The sequence below is a fragment of the Canis lupus genome, chromosome 15, assembly GCF_003254725.2.
Source record: "Canis lupus dingo isolate Sandy chromosome 15, ASM325472v2, whole genome shotgun sequence".
Taxonomy (NCBI): Eukaryota; Metazoa; Chordata; class Mammalia; order Carnivora; family Canidae; genus Canis; species Canis lupus.
The window spans coordinates 49,749,488-49,768,404 of NC_064257.1; the positions used below are offsets into that span (position 1 = coordinate 49,749,488).

The 18,917-nt window shown below is 40.5% G+C and overlaps 2 protein-coding genes across 8 annotated transcripts in view; one reads left to right on the forward strand and one right to left on the reverse strand.

Annotated features, from left to right (window-relative positions):
- GATB (glutamyl-tRNA amidotransferase subunit B) overlaps positions 1-10,916 on the reverse strand; it is an 89,880-nt gene extending 78,964 nt beyond the window's left edge. For both annotated transcript variants that reach the window (XM_025439266.3, XM_025439265.3), the window contains exons 1-2: positions 10,741-10,916; positions 8,668-8,818 (exon numbers count right to left, since the gene is read on the reverse strand). In XM_025439266.3, coding sequence (XP_025295051.3) covers positions 8,668-8,818; positions 10,741-10,916 — 327 coding nt within the window. The remainder of the gene's footprint in view (positions 1-8,667; positions 8,819-10,740) is intronic.
- Positions 10,901-18,917, forward strand: part of LOC112654503 (splicing regulatory glutamine/lysine-rich protein 1-like) — a 60,169-nt gene continuing 52,152 nt past the window's right edge. For 5 of the 6 annotated variants that reach the window (XR_007402341.1, XR_007402340.1, XR_007402343.1 and 2 more), the window contains exon 1: positions 11,195-11,615. Coding sequence is in view for 1 of the 6 variants with exons in the window: in XM_049094214.1 (XP_048950171.1) it covers positions 11,320-11,615 (296 nt within the window). In the remaining 5 variants the exon portion in view is untranslated. Of the gene's footprint in view, positions 11,034-11,194; positions 11,616-18,917 lie in introns of those variants that run through there. The other variant, XR_007402342.1, reaches the window with a different exon arrangement.

Here is an 18,917-nt window from a genome sequence, read left to right on the forward strand (position 1 = left end):
AATCTATTACGTCCTTCAAAACAAAAGTTATTACCAGTATCTGCTATGTTCAGAGAGCCAAGATGTTGATAGTTAACTTTAAATAAATATGCCATAAGAAATTTAATAATTAAGTTAATCTCAAAGTATTTTACAAAGCATTCACATTATCATTTCTTTAAGGGGCAAGATCCCTTACAGTACAATGTGCAGACATGTTCAAATATGAATCTCTAGTATAAAGCATGGTCTCTTCATTGTTGTTAGTTTCCAGAGGGCAGGCATTATCAGATTTACTCACATCCTACTTTTCTACCTCTTCACTTCCCTCTCTCTTGCTACTAATAGTAATACAGTTAACTCTTGAACAACACAGGTTTGTACTGTGCAGGTCCACTTATACATGGAGTTTTTTTGGATACATACAGTATTGTAAATATATTTTCTCTTCCTTATATTTTTTTAATGTTTTCTTTTCTAGAAACTTTATTATAAAAATGCAGTATATAATACACATAACCAACAAAATATGTGTTAATCGACTGTTATTGGTATGGTTTCTGGTCAACAGTGGGCTATTAGTAGGATTTTCGACTGTGTGCCTCTAATGCCTATGTTATTCAAGGGTCAACTGTACACACTCTTGTGCACAAAGAAAAGTTTTGTAAAATGTAGTAAATACTATTCCAGTTTTCATTCCATAGTTACCAGAGCCAGTTCCAAACATCTTTGATATTGGACCTCAAATGCTTTTTTAGACAGGCCAATCCTAAGAAAAGAGGAGAATACTCTTGCATACACGCACGGAAAAGAGCTTTTATAAAAGCCCTTTCCCCAGCTCTGGAAACAATAGATATTCATAGTTACTAGGGGCTTCTGTGTTACGTACAGATAAGAGCTTTCAAACCAGCAAAACAAGAGCAGAGTCACTACTTTCTAATTAACCTAATTGTGGTGCAGCCTGATTATCAGAAGTGGTTATCTAGGGGCCATAGCTGAGCAACCTACCAGCTGGCATCAGCAGAGGCAACAATGTTCTCTTTGCTTTCTCCCGCATAGGGACTGACATCAGGAGGGGGGGGGCAAGCATTTTAAATAAGAGTGAGTGAGTATGAGTGAGTGAGTGTGTGTGTGTATGTATGATCAAGCAGGTTTGCACACGCATAAATTTCAAACAAACTTAAAAATCTCACCATTACCAGAAACATTAGCAAATTATGAAACAAAAAGGTGATTTATGAAATTATGAAATGGTGAAATCTCACCATTACCAGAAACATTAACAAATTATGAAACAAACAGACTTGTAAATTTGACATTTTATCAAACAAATATGTTTTCTTTCCTATTTTTCCTCCCATTCACATCTCATGTGCAAAGTATTACAAGTAGAGAAATTAGAATCACACTGATAAATTGGAAATAAATTATAAGCATATAACCTAAGATTCTGTCTAAATTCTATGGACATTATTTATTATAATTATTTAATTAGAATTACTTAATAAATTAAGGAAGATTCTGTACTAGAGTAAGAGGTTTTACTAGGTCAAAGTAATGAATGAGGCTGAATCCCTGCTAATAAAAACAAAGAATGCTGTCCTTAGTTTAGTTGTAATCCTGCCTGTAAGCAAGAAAATGGGCTGAATGACCTTTTCAGTCTGAAGATTTATGATGGGATTTCATATAATTCTAAAACTAAAGGCAAAATAAGAAGAAAAATGCTTGTGGTCCTAAGAAACATTCAGAAGGGTCATCAATCAGAATGGGGCTGGGGGGTTTCTAACCACTGGTCAAAAACAGCAGCCTGAGTGATACACAGCTGGGGGGACAGACACACTGGGAGTGGGAGGGAGAAGGGGGATGAAAACAAGTATTGTATCTATGCATACATTTATACAAACATATAAATTTATAAACACACACACACACAGCTCAAAAGTGAGAAAGAAAATCTGGGGCCCATGGCAGTAGAGGAGCTTAAAGCTGTGGATCACCCAAGGGAAACCATAAGAGATAGGATGGTAAAGGGTTACAGTATGAACCTGGAAGCCAGACTACAGGGTTTGCATCCAGCTCCTCCACTTATTTTCCAATTGGGATGATGATGATAATTGCCTGACATAGTTAACATGATATTAAAATAAGTTAACACATATGAAGAAAGTGCCTAGAACGGTGCCTGCCACATAGCAAGCAAGCACTCAGTAAATGTTAGTTGGTTTTACTATCATTATTGTTAACCAGGCTAGGACACCAGATGTTGGCGATTTAAAGCCCCCCAAGGTGCAAAAGTCAAGACTGTGAGACAATTGGGAACCACAAAATCCTGGTCAAGTCAGAAAATCTTCTGCCACCAACCGGAGGAGTTGATAGGGAGGGGGCCACCTGCCTCAAGCCAAAGGTGAAAAGAGAGTCTTGAGAAATCAAAGCCCCTGGCCCTGTACCTGGCTTGGGTGTGGCACCTGAATGTTGGCACTATCCAACCTGGGTGACAGTAACATAAAAAGAGTTCATTTAATAAAGCCCAATGGGCCCTGGTAGAGGCTTCCATGAATTCATCCCAGAGAGATACTGGACAATCCAGGGTGAAAAAATCATACTGAGTACTGAGTACAAATCCACACTTAGACATGTCCTGGCTAAAGCTACCAGAGACAGAAATCCGATTACTTACAAAGGATGTGGACTCATCAGGAATAATTGATGCCCGAGGACAATGGAATCATGTCTTCAGCATGTGGAGGGGAAATAACTGTCAACTTAGAATTCTGTACTATCATTCAAGAGCTAGAAACAATTGGAGGCACAAAAAAACAGAGTGCATCACCCACAGGCCCAGAATGCAAGGGATATTGACTCAGACAGGAAAGAGCTCCAAAAAAAGAGAGACATAAGAAACGGTGTTTGCTAGGAAAGGAAAAAACAAAACAAAATAAAACAAAACAAAAAACAACAAAACAACAGAAACAGATGGGAGCTTCCTCAACCTTCCACAACCAACCTAAAAAGTCACCTTTACCCATGGGGTGGAGGGATACATCTTCCCTGAGATTAGAGAGGAAAAGCTGTCTTTCTCCTTGTATTCTGAGGATGCCTTATTTTCTCGGGAATCTGACTCTGTGAACAGCTTCCTCCTTCTATGTTACTCCTTTAAAACTAACTTCTAATTGTTTAACAATTTATTAAAGGCAAGTATTTTGAAATTATTTATAATGAAAATCAGCAGGTCCTGCCACCCTTGTCGGCCAGTCCTGTTTCCTGGCAATGACTATCTTCAGATCTTTGAACTGTCTTGTCATATTTATCTTCCTATTTTTAAGTAATATGCAGTGCCAGGGGGCCTTTGGAAAATCCATCACGTGCTGGCCAAGGCTGCTGGCCATTTGCCATGTGACAATCCTTCCTTAATCTAGGAAAAAGAGAGTTAATAGCTGTCCCAGTGACACAGTGTTCTTGTTTTAGAACACGGAACACCAAGACTTCACCCATTCCATTCCCAAGAGATAATTTAAGTTATAAGGCAAGATATTTTGCAAAATTTTTATCTTACTCTTAAGAATTTACTCATGCTTGCTACTTCATTCCATCTCTAGTCAAGAACAAAATAGGTCATCATTGAGTGCAACCCCATGGTAAGATGATTAACGTTCAAAAACTCAGACCAGTCACTTCGCCCCAGGGAAGCAGATACTTCCACCACATGTGTGGACTTGGGTATGAATAATCTAGGATGTGGAGGAGCCTATTCCTTCTAAGAGCTTGGTAAAGGTGGGAGTTATAGGTGTGGGGCGTTGGAGCCTGTCATGGTTTGGACTTTGGGAACAAAAAAGATATTTCACCAGCAGAAGGCTGAGAAACCAGTAGAGGTAATATTTGATTACCTTTACATAAAATTTTTTAAAGCTTCATTGAAAACCCTTTTGACTAATAATCTGTCTCTTAAGAGCTCTAAATCTTTCACTCATTGCCTTATTTTTAAAAACTGAAAAAAAAAAAAAAAAAAAGTACCCATAGCCAAAAAAAATCTAAAACAAAAACCAACCAACCAACTTAGGGCCTGAAAAGGAGAAGAGGCCTCCCCTGATTTGTGGCCAAAAATGTTACTGGAACACATTCTTACATTACTTTTTTCTTGCTTTATCAATTTAGAATGTAACTTCTGATAATGGCAGATAAGAACTGAGTTTATTTCCCAACATCCTAGCTATATCTCAGTTTTTGTTAAATCAGTAGTTGGTTCTATGTTTCTCTGCTGAGCTGTTAAGTATACTCTGATTTTTCTTTCTTGAACATTTTGCTTTTCTGGAGTTGATGGGTCTTCATTTCATCATCTGCTTCATATTTTATTACCTATTGCTTATTATTCTCAAAGACTCTATATGTAAAACCTTGTGTCTACACAAACATTAGATATCTGCTATTCCCACCCCACTACATTTTTCTTCTTGAAACCATTCGGTTCTACAGCCATCCATCCTCTTTTCTCACCAGATTCCCCAGGGCTGTTGCAGAGTTGGCAATCTGGAACCTCTCCATTACTCCAATAGGTTCTCATGATGGTGAAAGGCCAATTTTTTGAGAAGCCAACTGTCTGAAAATATCATTATTCTACTGTCACAACTTATAGTGCTGGATACAGACTTCTAAATTAGAATTTTTTTTCCTCCTAAGTTCTTTTTAAGGCACTCTTTCATTCTCTTACAGCTTTAAGTGCTGCTTTTTAAGAAGTCCAATGACCTTTCCAGTCCTTTGCATATGACCTTTCTTTTCTTCTTTGTTCCAGTACCTTATCTCTATCCCCGGCATTCCTACACTTCATGATGACATGCCTGTCTATGAGACATGAGACTATTTTTGTTCCTTGCACTGGGTCCGTGGCAAGCCCTTTCCATTTGGAGATTCAGGTCCTTCAGTTCTGGGAAATTAATCTGTGTAGTTTGAGAGCTTCCCCTTGTCTACAGTCTCTCTCCTGTCTTCTGGAACTCCCAAGAATCAGATGTTGTACATCCTAGACTGAGTCTCTAATTTTCTTATTTTATCCCCCTACTGTCCAGTTCATTGTATGTGTGTACACCTTGTGGAAGATTTTCTTGACTTTATCTTCTAACTCTCGTGGATTTTTTTTTTTTTTTGCTATCATAATTTTAATTTCTGAGAAATTTTTGTTCTGATTCTTTATTTTTAAAAAGTAGTATCATGTTCTTATCTCAAAGATGCAGCTACTTTCTCTTAAGATTTTTATAAGAACTTATAATTTTTAAAAGTATTCTTTTAAAAAAAATTATTCACAAGAGATAGAGAGAGAGAGGCAGACACATAGGCAGAGGGAGAAGCAGGCTCCCTATGGGGAGCCTGATGTGGAACTTGATCCCCGGACCCTAGGATCATGCCCTGAGCGAAGGCAGATGCTCAACCACAGAGCCACTCAGATGCTCCTAATTTCAAAGTATTCTTTTACCCTGTGCATTGACTGTTATTTCTTATTTCTTTTAGTCTTTTGATTTTGGATTCTGTCCATTATGTTGGAGAACTTCTTCATATGTCTAGTAATTTTTGGCCATCGGTTTATATTTTGAAGTAGCTACTAAAATGCTGATTAAAAGTTCTAAATTATTTAAGTACCCAGGGCTTGTTGACTGATGGCCTCCATTCTAGGACAATCAAGTGGCCAGGCAGGTTTTTTTATAGAGACCCCCCCACTCAAGTATCTTCAGTATCTGAAGTTCTTCCCTCCAGAGACATATAATCTCCAAACAAGTTCCTGCAGATTCCTGCTTGGCAGAGGAGACGGAGTAGAGAGATGGCTATACTAGGTCACTTGGACTCTTAAAACAGGGTCAAAAAAAGCACTGGGCAGGTCCTAGAGTCTACGGTGCAGACACTGTCTTACACTGGTGCCTTTTCTCTGCCTGGGGTCCCCAGGGGGAGTGAGTCACCAGTTGAATTTCTCCCCAAGCTACAGATTCCTATTGGAGTGGGGTAGCTGCAGAGGGTCAAGGAGACAACCTTAATTCTAACTGCTCAGACTCCTGAATTAATCCCTTGTTTCTACCTCCCCCTGGCCTTCTGCAAAGCCTAGGGATCCCATATCCAGATGCTTTCTGAGGCTATGCAGGGCATGACATCTTATTTCTCACTAGTGGCTCTTTCTGCAGGCTATTTGTCTCTTTCTTGGCTTATAGTTAACTCTGCTCTGCTAAGTCAGTCCCTCCTCCGTCTACCATCTCTCACAAACTCTGGTCTCCTATTTTCACACAGGTTTTATAAGTATTAAATTATTTTACTGTAATTTCAGTAGGGTTTCTTTGGGGCGAGAGGAAAGACAGATTAAAATGCACATGTTCAAGCCTATTTATGTTTGCAGTTAATGTTCTTACTTTACAATACAATAAAAAACACTTTATTGCAGTAACAATAGTTTTCTATCTTCTTATTAGTGTATCTGACAAATGGTCACCATTTTTTTGTGTACAAAAACAATCAAATGCAGAGTCAGAATACCACAGCATCAATATACCATCTTAGAGCTTAGAGGAGAGCAACTGTCTAAATGTCTCAATACGTTTACATAGGTAAAACACAAGGTTTTGAAGTGCTATGGGAGTGACAATGTTCTATTCTGGTAGTTTTGTTGTAATTTTGCTCACATACTAAAATAGGTCTTTTAAAGACAGAAACATTTTGGAACAAGAGGTAATTAACTCTGTCGAGAGAATAACCCACTAGGCTCCTTAAATCGTGAGTGTAGTGGGCTCTGAAGAGAAAAAACAAATCCCAGCTCAAGCAAAACTGGATATCTAAACTTTGTCATTTAATTAATATAAGCCAAGCTTTCAATGCTCAAATGTCCCAAACACCTTCACTGTTTTACTGCCATGCTTATCACTGGGCAAGCACCTTCTTTGGTGTATAGCAAGAAGTCTTTCAAAGTATGTTGACATTTTAGTTTTGAGTTGTCTCTAATGTATGACCACTTTTAGCCACAACCGAAAAAGCCTATTTATGGAAAACATGCCTATCTAGAGATATTAGATATATATATAATATAATATACATATATATGTATTATATTATATTATAATATAATACAGATCTATTTCCAAATGTGAACTATAATAAATACTTTGCTGGATACTATATTCCCAGCTGGAAAAATCTAGAAAGAACTCAGAGGTTATGTGTAGTCTCTTGATAATGAACTACCATGTGGAAAAAAGATGTTTTTAGCTCAGAAAGAAAAAAAGGAGAGGAATCGTGATAAATTGCTTTCCATTTCACTTGTCTGAATAGATATTACTCTACTTCTCCTATATCTGCATCTCTGCCCCAAAAAAGAACTCATATACGTGCAACTGAAAAATTGTCTCTTCCCAAACAAAAATGATTTCTCCATAGATAGAAACTCTAAGCCAGAGGGAGGGAGGGGCAGACATCCCTTTATCTGTCTTTCCCCCAGAAAGACTCAAGAGCAAACCAAAGGTGATCCCGGATAGGGTTTGCAGGTATGGGAGTCCTCCACAACAAAAAGCACAAATAAGAAAAAAAGTTCCAAGATAGAGACCCTACTGCAATATAACCAAAGCCCTGGGTATAGCAGACACATTGGAGGCATGGCCCCAAACCTGCTACTCTGGACAGCGACTCTGAGGAAAGTACACCACTGCCTCAGTCAAGTCAACCAGCTTTCATTTGTATTTCAATGTTAGAAAGTATAGAAATCACCCATGACAGTCCCTCCTCCTCCCTCCCCTTCACCACCATCTATACACGTTCCCTCCAAGGATGGCAGGAAATCCCACACCCAGTTGATGCTATATGTTCTGGACAGACTACGATTTATTTATTACCTCAAATATTCACATTGTTCCATCCTTTTCTTCAAAATTCAGCCAACTATATGAAATTATGGGATAATCTTGCTGATGAGTACACTAGACCGAGTCATTCCTTGGGTTTAAGTGAAAATGAGCAGATAAATGAGTGGTTAACTCAATGTATATTGTGGTTGACTTGTTCTCTCCATTATCAACCACTTAATTTCCAATAATCATAATCATTATTGACCTTACACTATAATATCATGCATCATACGGTGTCTCCTGTGACTAGACTCCTCCTCCTCCTTTATTTTCCTGCCTAACTCCTATCTGGCTTCTCAGATAGCTCAGAGACCACCTCTTCCAACAAGCTTTCCAATCATACTCGTACCTCAATTTATCACAAGAATCCTTCTCTTACAGAATTAGGTGTTCTTCCTCTGGGTTCCAAAACCATGCCTACACAGGCATACCTTCACAGGCATAATTACACAGTACTCTACTTGTTTATAAGTAGACACTAGTACAAAACACTTCTCCCTACCTAGCCTTTAAACCCCTCAAAGAAAAGGATTGTCAATCACCTTCAAGTTCCACTTCATAGCACAGTGTCTGGTATTTTGTGGACATTTTAAAATGTGCATGCAATGAGTGAATACATGTATGAACAAAGGGATGATGTTTAGACTTAGAAACAGAATTATAGAGATGGGTCTTTAGAAAACATTTAGTTCTTCTTTCACCCAAAATTCCCTAAATAAGTACTTCCTAAGAGTCATGCCAGATGTGAAAACAAGGAAATCACTACCTATGTCCAATAAAACAGAAACATTTTCTAATGAAAATATGATTAAATAAAAAACCTTACCGGGAGAGTTCCAGGCAGAGATGCATCAAAAAAAGATACCAAAGAATTTGGAGGTGCTGCAAATTGGACTTGAGATCCAGAGAAGAGTTTAGAGTTGGAAGAGATCTGGGCATGAATTTCCAAACCGACCACAGCTGCCCATGCGTGTTCACTAAAGAGAAAGAATGGTTAAGAAATAGTTAGATCCACCATTATGCATGAATTTCTATGATCCTAAACCACACATGTTAATTTGCTATTTGTATTAAGATTTTCAATTCTTTTAAAAAAAATATGTCACATTTATCGATGACTGAACCAAAAGTAATTCAACATGAACATCTACAAGGCCAGCAAAATAAAATTCATTTACAACATGGCACAGGGAGAGTTCACTGTACAACGGGGAAGGTTATGAAGGACAATTTGGCATCTTGAAACAATTTAGAAATGGCTATCAAGTGATGTCTGCTTGGCTGACTTCAGTGAAAAGCAGCATTTTCTAGATTAACTGTCCTTTAGCAATTAATAACTCAGTAAATGAAAGCTGACCTTGCAAACATTTTTAGAAGTAACATAAATATCATACTTCTACTACTAGAAAAATAGTGGTGTGTAGTTGTATATCCTATTTAAAAAGGAAGGGAAATTCTTTGTCATGTTTTGAACTCATTTTATACCAAAGGCTTCCAAGTAAAATGACCAGAGTGACACAGATGTAACAGATCATCACTAAATCATACTCTTCCTGGGATTTGGAGCAAATGAAAACATTAAACCATCAGATGTGGCTTTTTTTTTTTTTTTTCGGTCCCCCAAATCACTTTCAATTCCCTGGATATAGTTTCAGGTTCCTTTTTTATGCTTGATTGCTATCAAATCTAAAAAGCTGTTAAATGCTGTAAGAACCTTTCCTACTCTGTTGGGTCCATATATGAGCATTCCACACACAGGTCTCACTCTTAGGTTCTTCTAAGTGTGCTTATTCCTTCTGAAACTACATATCCTGGACAATGTCTGTTTACACACGCTCTCTCCATACTTTGTTCCTATTGTGCTCTTCTCCCTAGCAATTGTCTCTATCTTCTAGATTTTTGTTTACATGTACTGGGTCTTGTTTCAATCATTTCAACACATGAAATTCTATGTCTATAGTACTCTGTAAGAAGATTAATTCCTTCTTTTCAAAGTTTGGAAGCACTGCTGACAATTGAGAGGAATTCAATGAAGAACTCATCAGAAATTCTGCATTCGCTAAAACATCACTCAAAACTATTTTTGTAGTTTCGTTCCATGAGAGAAAAAAATACTTCCCACTTACAGTCAGACAATCTAATTTATGAAAGAATAGAAGCTGAATGCTTCTGGACATTTTCCCTCTGTTGCTTCAACAGAAAAGCAGAAATAATGCCAACTCAACTCTCTCAAAGGATTAAAGGATTCCTAAAAACGTGCCTTCTGTTTCAGTACTTAAAAAGAAACTATTTAAGTCTTATAAAGTATAAACAGCTGTTTAGAGGACATCTCACAAAACAAGCAAAATTCTAATCAGGGGGAAGATCTCTCGTATTGACTGCATCCTCCTTAGAAACACGTTCAACATGAAATGCCTCCACAGACAGGTGGTGTTTTGACTAATAACATTAATTCGCCACTTGCTAGAGTTTGTAGGTAAAGGCTCCTTTTCTACTTTTAGATCACTGCTGTCCCATCGTCCTGCTATTAAATAAGTTAGTGCTTTCTGGTGTCAGCGACCCACTGCTAGTCCTATTAGTAAGGTGACTAAATCCACTCTTTTGTGTGTGCAGTTTTACATTCAAGAAAAGATCTGCGATCTTACACTCGTAAATTCCCCCAAATACGCCTTCTTGGAGAGTGTTTTATGTGTGGAGGCGGGGCTGATAGAGAGCTAGTTTTGTGCTTTCATACATGTTTCAGGGCCGAAGGTGATAAGCCCACCACCACCCCACTCCCCATACCTCCCCGCCCACCACCGACGTCTAGACTGACGCCGGGCTGTCCTGGCCAGCACCTCCCCAGCCCCGCGGGTCCACCCCACACTTAAGAGGGCAGTAATGGTGTGAAATCGTATACCCTTTCCCGGACTTCTGGGCCGTGATGAGGGACTGCTGAGCCACGGAGCTCCGTCCCCTTTTCCCGCTGGACCTGCACCCAATCGCAGCCCCTCTTCCACGGCGAGACCCGCCGTCAATACAGGCTAAAGCCCCACGCCTTGCAAGACAGCACCCGCGAAGCATGGGCGCCGCCATTGCCGCACCAGGCTCCTGGTCAGGTGATAGAGGGTCCTGCCGCGAGGCTCTCTGGGAAGCGTAGTTCTAGACCGGACTAAAACTCCTTGGGCTCACCCCGGAAGACTACAGTTCCCGGTGAGCACTGCGCCCCCAAGGCTGCCGGAACCCTGGCGTGGGGAGGCGGGGGGAGGCGGGGGGAGGCGGGGGGAGGCGGGGGGAGGCGGGGAGAGGCGGGGGGAGGCGGGGGGAGGCGGGGGGAGGCGGGGGGAGGCGGGGGGAGGCGGGGGGAGGCGGGGGGAGGGGGAAGGAGAAGTAGAGGAGAGGGCGGGAGGCTGCCTGGGTCGGGAGGTGCGACTCCTCCTAGCGGGGAGTTGGAGAGGGTTGTGGCGGGGCGCGCGAGCGCGAGCAGGTGGTGCCGGAGATGAAAGCTCAGGAACCGGGCCGGGCCGCCCAACTAAGTGAACTTGGCCCGTCAGCGGAGACCCGGACCCTCCGGCCGCGTTGCCGGCCGCGTTCACGCCACGAGCCCTCGCGCGCCTGCCGCAGGTCGGGCCGGAGCCTGGGCACCGCGGAGGAGCGAGCGAGCGAGGCGCGCGGCCGCCCGCGCCGCCGCGGAGCCGACCCCGGGCGAGTCCGCGGCACCGCGTCCCTTCGCGTCGTACGCGCTGCGGCGGGGCGGGGGCGCCTGGACCCCGGCGGGCCTCGAGCGTCCCTTCGGTACGTGCTGCCGGAGTTTCCTTCTCGCGCTTGGTCGGGCTGGGGAACGCCGTCCCGTGTAAGTGAGGAAGCCTCGGCCGCGCTCTGAGGCCCCGACCTTCCCCGGAGCCCTGGAGCACACGGTTTTGAGTAGCCTCCCGGCCGTCTCCTGCGATGTCGCCCTATCTTTCCTCCCCACGGTCTGCTCACGACTCTCCGCCGTGGGAGTCTTCTGCCTCCACAAGCTACTGAAGAGTCTGGGGGACTTGCCGCAGCGCAGAGTCAGGCCCCCTGGAAGTATCTGGAATGAAGCAGGGCCGCGCGGAGAATGCGTTTGACAGAATGGGGCGGACGCCCTTCGGAGCAGGGGTTGTTTAGAGACACATTTAGGGAATAAGACCAGGGACTGGGTGATGGCTTGAACCTGATGCTGAGACTCTAGGTGGGGTCAAGGACCTCCCGAACTTCCGGCTACTGCAGCTGGGTGGCTGGTGGAGTGAGTCACTGACATAAAGAAACTAGAAAATATTTGGGGCGGGGGGGGGGGGGGGGACACATGAATTTGGTTGCCCTGGAGACACACAAGCGAAGTCACGGAGGCATCACTGATGCCTAACTTTGAGTGTGGAGCAGGTGAAAGAGCTGCATACTCTGCGTATCTCACACTGGTAGATTTTCAGTTATTGCCCAATAACCTATTGATTGGACAGCTCTAACCTACGATCTGTTTCCATCAATATTCTTGCACAATGATGATATTTTATGCAGTTGAATCCCTCGAGGGAGGCAGTGTTAGTTACCGTCCTTAAAATGTCATTATTTACTCTTCCCATCTTCTCTGTTTTTTGTTGTTTTTTTTTTTTCATCCGCTGTCATCGATCCACGTTGCTGCACCAGAAGTGTTTTCACATAACCAAACATGAGAATGAGAGAAATAAGTGACCGCAAAGTAGAGGTGGAGATTTGTTCCAAAATTCATTGCTGATCATGGACCTTTGTATCAGGGTCAGATCACTCTTCAGATTCTGTGTTAGTTAGTATCTTTCCTCTGAGTTTCCCTATTTCCCGCCTTTACTTTGGGTAGGTTTGGTTTCTGTTTCTCATTTAGCTCCCCAGGTTTTTCTGGCTCAGACTGGGAGTCAGGAAAGTTGCCTATGATCATAGCATGGTTCCATCTTTGATGGGACTGCAGAGGAAAGGGGAATCCTGTATCTCAGAAGTAAGCACTGGCATCTTTTAGCCAAAAGGAAAGGGAAATCTTTGTTACCTTGCCACTGGTAATCAGCAGAGTCAGGAGGCAGTTCGTTCCCATGAAGTGTTGGGGGTGTTCTGAAAACCATCATAAGAGAGCAACATACCTAATGAAAACCCTCATTTTATGGGCAAAATGCACATCTTTGTTTATGAAGCAGTATTATGCCGTGATAGCAGATCACTTCAAAGGCTGCTACCCTACCACTAGAGGGAGCGAAAATCCTCTGCATGTAAATGTGCTGGATTCCTTTCACAAATGGAAACCTTCTAGCTTCATGCATACTGCATAGTTAATGATTCCCTTCTCCGAGATTATCTGTCATTTCTAGAAATGCCCATTGGTTTCCTCACGCATAGTCTAGTGTCTAGGAGGGCACTGTCTTCCAAGTACCCCTCCTGCCTTGCTCCCTTAGCTAGTGGGGTGCTCCCACCCAACCTCCTACCATGGGACCATTGCTCACCTTCCTCCTGCATGCCAAATCTGCTGTCAGAACTCCTACTGACAGCGCTCTAGCTGAGAAAGCTATTTTGGTTCCACCAAAAAAGTGGCTGTCATCTGGAAGGCACAGAGATTTTCATTTTCAAGAAGCTCAGAAGGTAGCAGGACAAGGTTTCTAGCAAAAACATTCTCTTAGGGAGATTTTCTCAGCTTTTATTTTATTCACATAATTGACACAGTACAAATAAGTTTAGAACAGGTTTTTAAAAAGATAGGTAATTCAGAGCAGAATTTCAAGTTGTTACTTATAAATGGCAATAGTTAGAAAGTATGCCTAAAATAACATGGTTTTGTTTAGTATTCTTCAGAGAGTTTTTGAATGTGAGTGTTGAATCAGATTAGCTTACCCCTGGGTTTGACTCAAAATCCCCAGGTGTCTGTGTAAACACACTGATTTCTGAACACAAATCACCCTCCCCCCAACTCTAAGCTGTGTTTAATTGTAATCACTCCTTTTCCTTTCATTAGCTTGGGATGGGGGAAATGATGTGAAAACATGATATTCCAGGATTTATAACTTCATCAGTTACATGGGTAAAATGTGAAAGAATGATTTTTTTTTTTAGAATTTCAATTTAGGTTCTAATTTTTTAGAACCACTTGTATCATTTTTATAATGAAGTAAACAATTTTAATGGAAACATGAAAATTCCCAGTGAAATTAAAAGGAAATAGTTTTCACTATTCACTTTAATAATATATCATGGCAATGTACCTCAAAATCTCTTTGTGTATAATTTTGAATCTTAAAATTGTGCTAACCAACCTATTCTTTGATTTCCTGTGAAAACAAAGACAGTGCTTTAAAGACATTTTGCAGACTAATAAACAAAATGCCCTTGTTGTCTAATAGAGCTGGATGTGGATTTTTTTTTAAGTTTATTCATTTATTTGAGAGTGAGAGAGTAGGGGGAAAGGGCAGAGGGAGAGGGCAAGAATCCCAAGCAGATTCCCTTCTGAGCATGGTGCCCAACATAGGACTCAATCTCATGACCCTGAGATCATGACCTGAGCCAAAATCAAGAGTCAGATGCTGAAACGACTGAGCCACCAGGTGCCCCTGGATGTGGTGTTTCTTAACACAGTTGTGAGTTTAGTCCCTCTGTGGGACCATTGATAGGACCAAGTTTCTATCTGTTCTATGGCTGTAGTGCCTAGCCTGCTGTCTTAAATTTTGTGCAATGTGGTAGGGAGGAAAGGTAACTAGGTCAGCATAAATTCTCTTTTAAAAAAAAGTCCACTCAGAATGATATATAAATGACAAAAATTGGCAGCATCATTTTCATGTCAGAAGAACATTGACACTTAGAGGAAGTTCTGTTTTTGAAAAAGCATTCTGAAGACATAAAATTCCTTCTTAGCAAAACCACATTTTAAGATCCAGTGAAGTGTCATTAGGGGAAGAAGAAAGACTGGGAATATGTGCATGCTAGACAATTGGGAGAATAAGATTCATTTCCTTTTATTTTACCATTAAATCTTGATTCTGATAAAATACTGATGTGGAGGGAACAATTGCTTTCTCTAGAAGATTGCTTTGAGGCAAAGAAATCTATAACTTTTTCTTCCTTTCCAAGGCAAGGAAATAGAACACCCTGTCCAATGTCTTTGTAGAGATAAAGTGCAATCTGGGGAAGATGAGGCTAGTGCATTGCTGCTATTAGGCTTGCCTGGCCCATAAACTGTAATCTCTCCATGTCTTTCCTTCTTTCTGGTCTCAAGGGATGGTTTGCTGGTTCCCCAGGCTCTTTCTTTTCTAGAAATCTGACTAATCCTGGAAGCAAAGAGGAATTATGTGTAAGAAAGAAGCTCCCCCTCTACATATCCCCATGACTCACCATTTACTTGAAAGAAGATACTCCTGAGTCACAAGTAATGAGAAGTAGAATATGTTAAGCTCTATGTCCCTGTTGTCCCTGTAAGCTATGTTGTTTCACATGTGGTCAGATTCCTGCTATGCACTAAAAAGCTCTCTCTTTGATGTTTTAGCATTGGGTATTTACCCTTCAAGGTTATGGAGCTTGTGTACCCACACACACACACACACACGCATGCACACACACACTAGTATCTTATTTACAGATCAGGTGCATATACTGGTGAATAGCTTTCAAGTTTCAAAACAGATGACTTTTTTGTATGTCAAATGATTCTCTTGATTTTAAATCTAAAGATTTTAAGGACTAGAAGCATGACATCAAAAAACAACTCCACCAAGACACATGAGCTTTGATGACACTTTTCCCTCAGTGAATGAAATCCTACTTGCTAATTGAAGGGAAGATGTAGCTGACTCTACCAGGATGGCACAGAAGAGAACAGAAAGGCTTATCTTACACGTGCTGCCAGGTAATGGGTGTCATTACCTGTGCGTATCTGAACTGGGATCTCTATATCTAAGCTGCCCTTGAACCAAGAATGGATGGGCTGCACAAAGCAATAAAGGCTGAAATCTTCTTGGTGGCAGAGCCTTCAGGGCTCACCACAGTTTAATGTATGGCCATGAGAGGCTATTTAGTGCTCCATGAAAGGGTGCCAGATTGAATTAAAATCAGGCAGCTCAATTTAAACACATTAGCAATCAGATGATACAACTACTGAGATAAATGCAAAGACAGAGAAAAAAAAAATCCCAGTGATTCATGAATACTAATTAAAGAGGGAAAGACCAGCATAGACATTGTTCTTATATCCTTGGAGTCTGACTCTAGATTCTAATTCACCAGTAAGATTTGATAACTTGACCCAGCAGTGATTTCAAGTTGATGTTGATTCCACACGTAGACTAGCTTTGCTATTAAAAGACATTTCCCCTGCCCCACATATATAGTAAGAGTGAAAAGAAATGATGCTAAAAATGGGGCTGGATACTGTGTCTTCCAAAAGGCAAAAGAAAGTAAGATTATATAAACTGCCACTCTAGCAAATAACAAGCCTAATATTCTGTGTTGATTCTCTAAGCTGTTATCTTTATTTTGGCTGCCATAGAACATTGGTACAGTATCTCTGGGAAACATTTTGCAGTGATTCAGAGCCCATGATTTTAAAAAATTTTATAGAGATTTATTCAATAAATACATTACCTGCTACTTGCCACACTGAAATTCACATAATCTGATGACATGTTCTCCCAATTTATGAGGGTCAGTTAGACATTTTACAATCTCTCAAAGTTTAGTGTCCTTAGCAGATGTCAAAATGAAGAGTCTTGAGTTTGGGAAAGAAAATAATTCGTCTTGCTTAGTTCTCTAGCCCAGCAACCATTTTAGGTGCCTGGGGCCTTTCTCTTGGGATCTATGACAAGAGGACATTAGCTGCTATGTAACAACCTCCCTTATAGCAATTTTGTTTTCTAGAATAGTAGCTCACTTCCCCCAAGGAAAACCAATATTTGGCTGTTGGCCTACATTGTTTGTTGTTTTTTTTCTAGAAACTTCAGCTAGATTTATCCTTATGCTCCTTGTGTTCTCTTTACCCAACAGAGATATAAGGTGTCACTTATTTCAAAGTGATAATATCCCTTTGCATTGGTTCTATTGTGCAATGGATCACATGAACTGTGCTTCTTGCTGTGTAAGTTAATAGTTGTCATCCATGGATGGAGTTGAAAAATAAAATTGAGTATATATATGTCTTTTGTTGGATTTCTATGGTACCATTGATTCAAATGTTGTGTTTACTCTCTCTTCTCTCAAAAATGCCATTATTTATTTTCAACTGTCAAAAAAACAGCAAGTGTGGAAGTAATAATTTTCACTGTCTGAGATATAATGTGGCAAGAGAGGTCAAATTACGGAAAATCAATTAGTTTCTATTGCAGGAGTCATGTATCTGAGGTCCTGTTCTGTCTCTGGGTACTATAGCAGTTGTCTTCCCTTCTCTAAAATAATTTTTAGGAGAAAACAACCCAAAGATTATTTTTCTAGAGCAAAAAAGAGTAAGACCTAGGCATTTAATCTTTGTTAATGAATATAGAGGCAGAAATAATCACTTCTCTTCCTATACTTTTAAACCACATATTCTTTTTTTAAAAATTTTATTTATGTATTCATGAGAGACAGAGAGAGAGAGAGAGAAGCAGAGACATAGGTAGAGGGAGAAGCAGGCTCCATGCAGGGAGCCCAGCGTGAGACTCGATCCCTGGTCTCCAGGATCAGGCCCTGGGATTAGGCGGTGCTAAACCACTGAGCCACCCGGGCTGCCCTAATCCACATACTCTCGAAAGACAAGTTACATTTACCTCAGAAGGCATAAAATTTCCAAATACTTCAACTGCTACATCATACGATCTGTGCCTTTTGATATAAGATAAAGCCTATAATGTTTCCCAGGTGTGTGGTTTCATACACATTTCATCCATCCCCTCAAGAATTCTTTCTTCTCTATTATCCTCTGCTATAAAATAAATTAACAAGTTCAATTGGACAAACATATCTAGGCCTTAAGTTTCATTATTTCATAATGTTATTTTTTCATAGATTTACAGTTGAACATGCTTTTCTATCAGGATAAAAGTTGCCCCCCAATTTCCTTCACTTTCTTTCATGTTTTAAGAGGATAGCTTTTGTTTCAGAGATTTATTTTGGTGTCAGATAACTTCTTATATCACACCTGGGGAAAACAAATAGCTCTAAAAACAGGAGCACCAAAGCACCAAAAATGTTGTTTAAAGGTAAACTACCTTAATGACTGATTTCAGAATATTAGTGATTCCATTTTCCCCACCATAGAACAGGGCAGCCATAATCAGCAAAATTTTCAATTAACATTGACTTCCACTTAAAATAAAGCACAGATGTAGAAGAATTGTTCTAAAGAGTTGTTAAGCAACATGAAACTTGTAGTAAGCCAAGTTATAACTCTAGGGCCTACAATTAATTTTTAAAAATCAAAACACTTTTAAAAATAGCCTTGTATATTGAATTCCAGCATGGTGCTGCTTTTTGTAGAGCCATTTCTGTAAAATGCAAGTTTATTTATAGATTGCAAGTGATTCAAAGATGTTACAATATAAAAGGAAATGATACTCTAGAGTGTTTGTTCAGGGCTGTTTGGGGCTCTCTTAGAATGTTCAACTTACTCAAAGGATTGCTTTTAATCTTCTGAAGCAAAAGGAATTTCATAAATTAAAATTGTTGGCCAGATGGAATTTCCTGATTAATTTTTTAGTGTTTGGTGTTAAACACAATAATGAAAGAAAGTGCGGAGAGTAAACCCAATTAACATTTCATAAAATTTATTGCTCTAGATGGCTTACCCTTTAATTTTTACGGTTTCCCTAAAACCTTCCTAGACAACCTGACTACCTGGAAAAACTGAGCATGGCTAACTTACCTCCCTCCTTCCCTTCCTTTCTTTTCTTCTTTATTGAACTTCCTTTTCCCCTTTATTCTCCAGGTATTTATTGAGTCCTTACAAGCCTACAGGGGTCATTCCAGGGCTCACTTTGTCCTATTCTTTATGGATCCTGGTAGAAAGAATATTTTTAACAGTCCCTAGTAGTAAGTCACTGCTGCTAGAATGGTGCATCCCCTTGTTGTACAGGGGACTCTTAATTCCACCTGTAATCA